This window comes from Habropoda laboriosa, unplaced genomic scaffold, assembly GCF_001263275.1.
Source record: "Habropoda laboriosa isolate 0110345459 unplaced genomic scaffold, ASM126327v1 scaffold561, whole genome shotgun sequence".
NCBI lineage: Eukaryota > Metazoa > Arthropoda > Insecta > Hymenoptera > Apidae > Habropoda > Habropoda laboriosa.
The window spans coordinates 511,298-519,623 of record NW_017100686.1 but is presented as its reverse complement, the minus strand read 5'-3'; the positions used below and the strand labels follow the sequence as shown (position 1 = coordinate 519,623).

Sequence of the window (8,326 nt, the reverse complement as noted above, 5' to 3'; positions counted from 1 at the left end):
ATATATGACTTTCAATGGATTCATTTTAAAAGATACAGAAATATAAAATTTCTTTTAGTAACTTTTGTATATTTTCATTGCTAACACTGTAATGTGTTTACGCGCGCGAACCTCTAACTTTTTTTGAACCTAATGTGCGTAGTATTGAAAGTATGTGAGACTTTAATATATTGGTTTTTTTATGATATGTGCAAATTTATATAAAGTAGAACAAGACTCTACCATTTGTTAAAAAAATGTAAAGTCATTCGGTGATCGATACGAACAAGTAATCATTGATGTTAATTCAGATTAATTCTTTTGGAATGAGTGTAGGCGCGTGACTGGTTTTAATAGTGACATTTGTATATTTGTGACGTTTGCACCACAAATGTTTAGTTGCAAACATAAATTGCTGGAATAATGATGTTCATACAACTTAAGTGACACGTAATCTGAAATACCCTTAAAACATTCAGTTTCATTGAACTTGATAAAGTATTAGAACTTTTTGCGAGAATTTTCTTTCACGGGAACTATTTGAAACAAATGTGGACGAACGTACCGAAGCAAGAGAAAGGTAGAAATAGTAAGTGAGAGAGAGAGAGAGGTTAATTCGCTGACAGAAAAGAGTCAGAGAACGAAGGCAAGACGTAGAGGAAAAGAGAAGGCATTCAGTGCTGAAGCTTTATCTTTATTATGCGCCGCTGAGTGAATTGTCAAGTGAAATCAGAAATGGCTGCCAACGAGCAACAACGCAAGGTGAGTAGGGAGAAATACATTGTATTTTTCTCGAATTACGAATGGCTTTTTAATGTGTTCACATTAACATGGAGTTTGTAACACAGTCGAAAGATGAATTTATCGTTCTGAATGATTAAACGTGTGATTTTTTCGCGATGATTTTGAGTGAAAAAACGGGATTTACACAATATCTCGAGACCAGTTGCACTAAAAGGAACAGCAACGTCTTGACCTTAGTTCTGTGTTAATAAATATTTGACAGTAAAAGGTGCTTAAGAATGGTCAGTACAAGAACATACTGTCGTTTTACGCGGATAGGAATTTTTCAAAGAGACGTTCTATTTCATTCAAATATTTGCTAGATCATCGGTGCATAGAAAGACGTATAGATTACTATATGCAATATTTACATTTGCACAAGCAGCTGTCAGTGGACGGTCAGAAAGGTGTCATGAAAGCCAGCAAAAAATATGCAATGTGTGTCTTTCCTTGACGTTTAATTGAGATGAAATATGTTTGAAAATTTTGTTGAAAATATCGAAAATTTGTAGGAATTTGACTGGAATAGTACGATTGAGACAATCAACGCACAATAGCATTAACGAAAGTTGCTACGTATGACAAGCGACATGCCTCGCAATTTCGATGATACTTCCTCCGTAATTTTCTTTTCGATTTTTTAATCAATGATTCAACCTTCAGATATATCGAAATTAATGGAGAATTGCGACATTTACTGAATATATTCTGGACTTTGTGCAGTCGAACTAATTAGACAGAATACGAAAATTAACATATGCCTGTTATGACGGCCGATATCTGCATTTCTTTTTCAACAAGATCGACTACTACTACTACGACTACTACTACTACTAATTTTAATGGTATATTGTTGTCAATACGATTACGAGATATTTCGGGAATGTGGCCTGATGTTTCATTCTTTTGACATTGGATTCTACCAATCCAAGCATTTGTAGATCGTTCTCCCTGTTGCACCATAAATAGACGTGATTTTTTTCTTGGATTTATCATGAAATGGAATCTTTTTTTGGAAAAATTGTTTCATAGATATCGCGCAACAATCGAACGCCATTTATTTCATGTTTCACAAATGATTCTCGACAATTTATATTTGATTTTATAATATTGCACGAAATATACATATACATTTTAATACATTTACGGCACTGTTATTTCGCAATAAAGTTGACTTATCAGGATGGTAAAAATCTTAAAAAGATAAGGATTACGATTTCTATTGCATTTGTGTGTCGTTCACGTTTACATTTTCTGATTACTTGTATAACATTTCGTTAAGTATGGGGGTAGGTAGAATAGCACGTAAAGTACGAAAAGTAAAAAATGCTTTATGTAATTTATTCAATTATTTATTGCACATTTTGTAATAAAATACTCAATGAAACTTATCATGGAAATTACTGTGTTTTTTGTCACATTATCTTACATGCACAATTACTTTCTATTTTAATTGTTTAACTAAATAAACTCTTGAAAAATATATACTAGTTGTTACTTGGAATATACCTATTATTTACCAACTATTCTTCTATTGATATTTCATTAGAAAAATGTTATGAAAAAATATTTTTAATAGAAAATTGTTAATCAATTGTGAAAATGAATGTGTTCATTCGTTCATTATATCAGTACTAGTATATTCCTACATACTTTTTTATTTGTATTTGATATAAGTAATAGATTTTAATATATTACTATCACCTATGAATAAACACACAAGCATATGTGACCTTAGAAACTGTCAAGGTATGTGATTTTAAGGCTTCAGAAGTGCTGTAATATAATTGCATATTGTTATGATGGAAAGATTACTAAAAATATATGTAATTTTTAAAAATTTGTAATTGATGTTATATAATTTCTTATGATAGATAGTAAAATTGATATGAATTAAGGAGCATATCTAAGTAAACTATTATTTAACACAAAAATTTAAAAAATAAGTTTAATGCATACTTTTCAGTATTTTACTTTAAAAATGGAAAATAGTTTTTTTTTATTTGTTATTCTATATTAGTTTGAAATTATTATTTTATTTTGATCAATCTTCATTGATATGTTATATGTACTTGTGAAGATGAGCTATCTTTATTTAAAATTTATAATATTTTATTAATAATTAGGAACCACGTGAATTAAGAGAACCAGCCCACCATGCAAGAAGACCAATGAATGCATTTCTTATTTTTTGTAAACGACACCGTGGTTCAGTGCGATCTGGTTTCCCACATTTAGAAAATCGAGCTGTCACAAGGGTACTTGGGGAATGGTGGGCCACCCTTCATCCAGATCAGAAACGTTCATATACAAATCTAGCACAGGAGGTAATTAATTTGAATTATAAGGAAATTAAATATCATGCTAATAATGACACATTAATGTAATTTAATATAGTCCATTGTTATTCCTATAAGCTTACTGTTACTTTTAGTTTTGTGTAAATTCTTATTGATAGCCAAATTTATATTTTTAAACTCCTTTTCCTTTTAAAATTGACTTTAAAGAAATCAATTCCATTTTAATTCATTTTTAGTACAAAGATGCATTCTTAAATGCAAATCCTGATTTCAAATGGTACAAATTACCAGCACCCCCTTTACGTACTTTAAATACAAGGCCTACAAATAAAAAGGCAGAAACAAGTTCTGGTGAACAACCAGTAGAAAATGAGAACAAGTCTTCCAATTATTCAAAATCTGACAAAAAAGATGGACAATCAATACAACCAGGCAAGTTAGCTGATGAATCCCAAATTGGTGGACTCAGTTCTTTATTTACACCTCAAAAAACACAAACAGCAGATGAGGAAGTGACTATTAATGGTTCTGTGATTGAAAATGATACAGAAGTTCCAAAACCTCCTAAGAAAAGATATTTAGATGTACCTTTTTCACCTGATCTTAAGAGAGAGTGTAAAGCAGATCTTTTTGATGCAAAAAAAAGGAAAAAATCTGAATCAAACAATAATGAACATGAATATGTAAGAGACTGAAACAAAATTTTTTAATTAAATAATTATGTACTTATTTTGTTTTTTAATCTGTTACATTCTTAATATTAACCATTACATATTTACTTATAGAATGATGAAGATGAGAAAACAGAAGTAAATAATTTTTTAACTGCAAATATGCCATTAGAGGAAAGTAATTTTAGAAGTGAACGAACATGCAAAGGTCTACGTTACCAAAAGTTCCTTGCTGAACAAATGAAAAATGTTGGTGCATCTGGACAACAACCTAAGCGAAGAAGACAAACTGGAAATCGTAGGTAAATAATTATAATATTTCGTTAAACTCATTGAATCATATTACATATAAAATGTGAATCCATCATTCATGTGTTTTAATTGATGTTTCTGCTAGCTTTGATGGACAAGCAAGTGAAAGACGAAATTCCATTTCTTCGAATGTCAGTGAAAAAACAGATTCTTTGAGTAGTGAAGGTGGAAATAGTTCTCGTAGTGAACTAGAACACCTTGCTGAAAGGTAATTAAAATTCTGTTTTTTAATAATTTGTATTATTTATTATATGTATGTACAAACAAAAATAAGTAATGTAAATGTTGTATAAAGTGCTGAAGGAAATATAGAAGCATCAAAACCAGAAGAAACAGAAACTGAAGATGCAGAAGGGCAAGTAGATTTTGGACCTTGGACTGCACGAAAAAGGTTTAGAGCTGAGTAAGTTTAATATTATTTTACATTATGTGACAAGAAATTGTAATATCTACTATATGGTAAAAGTACATTATTTTGATGTGTTCATATATTTTCTTGTGTAGGGACTTTAATTTAGAAAAGAAAATTGAGGCATTGCCATCTTTAAGTTTAGAAGAATTTCAGGAAAAGAAGAAGCAACAACGTACGAAAAAGAAAAAAGTTGTTCAAAAATTAACGTCACCTTCGAATAATAAAAGACATCAGAATAATTTTAATACCAATGGTCAAGAAAATAGTCAAAACAACCGTAAACTACCGCAAACAGAACATGAAAATTCAGAAGATGCTGAAAAACTTCTTGTTGGTAGTCAAAAAAGAAAAGCACGAAAACAAAGCATTACACGTAATGTAGCAGCTGTAAATGGTTCTAAACATCATCTTACTTGTTAGTATTTCATATGAACGTTACACAGATTTTTTTTCAATAAGTTCTAAATTCAAATGCAATTATTTGTATAACTAAGAATTAATGGAAATTTAGGTAATTTATTAATGAAGTCACATTTATATATTTTTTATGCTTTCATTCGTAACGTTAAAGGAAAGAAAAATGATAAAGTGTTTATTATTAAACTCAATTCAGTTAATTAAAGTATTAACTTACATTGTAAATTATGAATAACAAAATATGTTCGTGTTTCTATTTGTGAAATGTTCATATGTATTTGAGTCCTACAATTTGTGAATAGTTTCAATTAAAAATATGTAAACATTTGAAAGTTATTAAAATTTTGTTTTCGTATTTAATATATATTACAAATTTCAATTATTTAAATGAATTAAATTTTACAAATTTAATTAATTCTACAAACACTAATAGCATGGTGTGCGACGCCGGATTTAGAAGCACTGGCATGTCTTGCAGCAGTTGCCGCCAACAGAACAAAGCTTACCAAAAATAATACATAAGAGATATATTTTTCGATATTTAGCAGTCGTTCGCGGCATAAATTTGTACTAAGTAAACCAAAATTTTACTGATTTATTTCTTATTACAATTTCTTGTTAGCTGATTTATTGAAATAATTGCTTTGATTGCTGTTAAAAAATAACGTTTCCAATTCATAAAAAATGTATTACATTATACTTGTTAATATCTATCGTCGTTAATCGCTGTTAATATGAATATTAATACTATGACTGCTATAATTATTTTATCACTGAATATGTCAAAATGTTTCTTTTATGTTGCATAAATGTCCCACAAATATGGTTAATGAAAGGTACTTTCTTGTATAGTTCGTTAACAAATAATCTTGTTACTATTGCATACTAAAGAAAGATTCTAGTTTTCACTTTGCGTTGTGTGTAATTATTAAAATGTTATATCAATCATTCTATACTTGTTAATAAATACCTGCAGTGCAGATAACAGCCATTTTAACTAACTTGGAACAAAAATGCCCGCATATCGATATTCATTGGGAAATTTGTGCAACTTCCAACAAAGGATGTATTATAGTCATATAGGACCTGATTAGATAAATATTTCATTGAAGGAAAGGAGAGGTGTATGCAATAAGGGAGTGTTAGTGAGTGTATATTATACAATGATGTTGGAAAAGCAAGGATTTGATCTTGCAAATTAATTTTCTAATATAAAATGTTATAAGTACGATCAAGGAGGAATGGTAACAAAGTCGTAAACTTTAACAAAACCGATGAGCAGGGCATTTTATCATATCTATGTGTAGTAACGATAAAACCTAATAATTGCAAAGTCATTTGTTACTATTTTTGTTATTATCGGCGTATGTTTTATCAATATTTCATTATGTTCTGTAAACATTTTATGTACATAGAAATAGGTGCAGTATTATAAAAGATATCCTTCATGATCTGAATATCAAAAAAGGATATAATCAAAATATACGTGTATATATATGTATATGTATATATGCATCTGCGATTTTTATATATATACATATATAACATACGTACATACGCAATATACATGTGCACACACATGTTAGACTATATGCATACGCGCGAACGTGTAAATAAACGTAATACCGTCACGTATGCAAAATGAAATTTGCAGATTTTATTGTTAACGAATGTTTCGTATCAAAAAGTGAATGTGCACACGTATGTAAGTAACTCGACAATACTATATATATGTATATATATGTATATATGTACATGTATATATACATGCATATATACATATATACATGTATATGTATGTACATGCATATATACATATATACATATATATACATATGTATATGAATGTATATTTAACATATTTATATAATGACTATTTTAGCATTAAGACCATGAAAAATGCAATTCTGTACTCTGTTTGAGAAAGTAAGAGACTTGTCTGTGATTTTGGCTAAAGAAGTTTTTAGTATTTTATATTTTTCTATTGATTTTCTCTCCTTTTCTTTCTCACTTTTTTAATTTCATTGAAGTCTAACTCCAGACATTATTAGTGAAATGATAGGAACAACTAATGTTAGTAAATTTCTCTGTAATATGGAAGTGAGTATACTGATTATATTTCAAATGTGCCTTGAAGAGATATGAACATAGGTATTAAACAATGACCAACAATATATTTTCGATTCGTTTCGTAATCCTAAATGTTTTGGCTTTTACATTTATACCTTCCACATATTCTAGTTGTGGTTACGGTACATAATTATAACGAGGCTTTTACGGTCAACGTCCGAATATTTGGAATTATAAAGCAAAAAAACCAAGATAAAGCGTTTCGAATTTTACTGCACAAAGATCTATGTACCTAGCTTTAAAAATATAATTTACACGAAACATATATGTACGTGTATACGTAGATACATAACGCATACATACATACACACAAACACACACACACACACGCATACACACACTTGTAATATATTGTATACCGTTTATATGAATAATAAAGATATAATATTTTGATGTAATTTTAAACTTGTTTGCTACATATATCAATAATATGAACATATTATGGTTTATCTTAAAAAATATAATGATTTTATTCTTAAAAATTAATATTCCTTATTTTATGATTTCATATTTAAAGTAATTTTCGGAATTGTCAGTTAATAGTATTTTACAAATAATATTAGCTATTTGTATAGATATATATAGCAAGCCATAATGCACGTCAACAGTTAAGGTATTAATCATACAAGTATTTCAGAAATAATGTATTCATAGCATATTTTTCATTTTACAATAGTACATTCTGATGTTATATTTGTTCTGTTTCTGTCCGTATACATATTTCATTTTAAAATTCTATGTGATTTTAAATATGAAGGTTATAACATCCTTCTGCTTTGCAATTTGTATTTTACGATTTAGTGTGCATATTTTTTTCTTTTCAACATCCTTGAAAGTAATCAATTTTATCGTATTGCTAACGATATATGTATACATATATATATTCTATAAATATACGTGAAATAATTAAGTAACATTACGTCAAAGTTATTTTTTGATTATTTATAGATATCTACGTATATTTAACAAATATAAAATGATTTCTGTTTCAACATAACATTAACTTGATTTTTTTTTTAATATTTTGTAATTACAAAAATATGTGCATTACATTTGAGGAAACGTTCACTATTCAGTGATTTTTTATTTTTTATGACTTGATTTTTAAATTGTTTACTGCTTATGTTTTTAACATTCATAAGAGTATAAATGAAAAGATTTATTCTAACACTATTTAACCACAATTTTTTTAATTTACTGGTGTTCGTATGACTGTCGTTAATGTCGCTTTCATCGAAATATATGCATTCAATATTTCCACAGAGGTTGTACATCTAGAAATGAAAAATCTGTGAATCATGATTAAAATTGCTTGACAAATT

At 28.4% G+C, this 8,326-nt stretch overlaps 1 protein-coding gene across 1 annotated transcript; it reads left to right on the top strand.

The window, feature by feature from the left end:
- The first annotated feature begins 506 nt into the window (after nt 1-506).
- LOC108576909 (HMG box transcription factor BBX) lies at nt 507-5,396 on the top strand. The gene is made up of 8 exons (XM_017939981.1): nt 507-741; nt 2,889-3,089; nt 3,299-3,745; nt 3,848-4,035; nt 4,131-4,253; nt 4,341-4,448; nt 4,550-4,872; nt 5,308-5,396. The coding sequence occupies exons 1-8, from the start codon at nt 715-717 to the stop codon at nt 5,394-5,396; spliced, it is 1,506 nt and encodes a 501-aa protein (XP_017795470.1). The 5' UTR covers nt 507-714.
- The last annotated feature ends 2,930 nt before the right edge of the window (nt 5,397-8,326 follow it).

What these genes read in the sequence shown, in the direction of transcription:
- LOC108576909 (XM_017939981.1), top strand. Translation starts at nt 715, where the DNA reads ATGGCTGCCAACGAGCAACAACGCAAG. An exon ending in CGAAAAAGGTTTAGAGCTGA is followed by an intron (nt 4,449 to 4,549) that starts GTAAGTTTAATA and finishes TTTCTTGTGTAG; the next exon opens with GGACTTTAATTTAGAAAAGA. An exon ending in TTCTAAACATCATCTTACTT is followed by an intron (nt 4,873 to 5,307) that starts GTTAGTATTTCA and finishes AAACACTAATAG; the next exon opens with CATGGTGTGCGACGCCGGAT.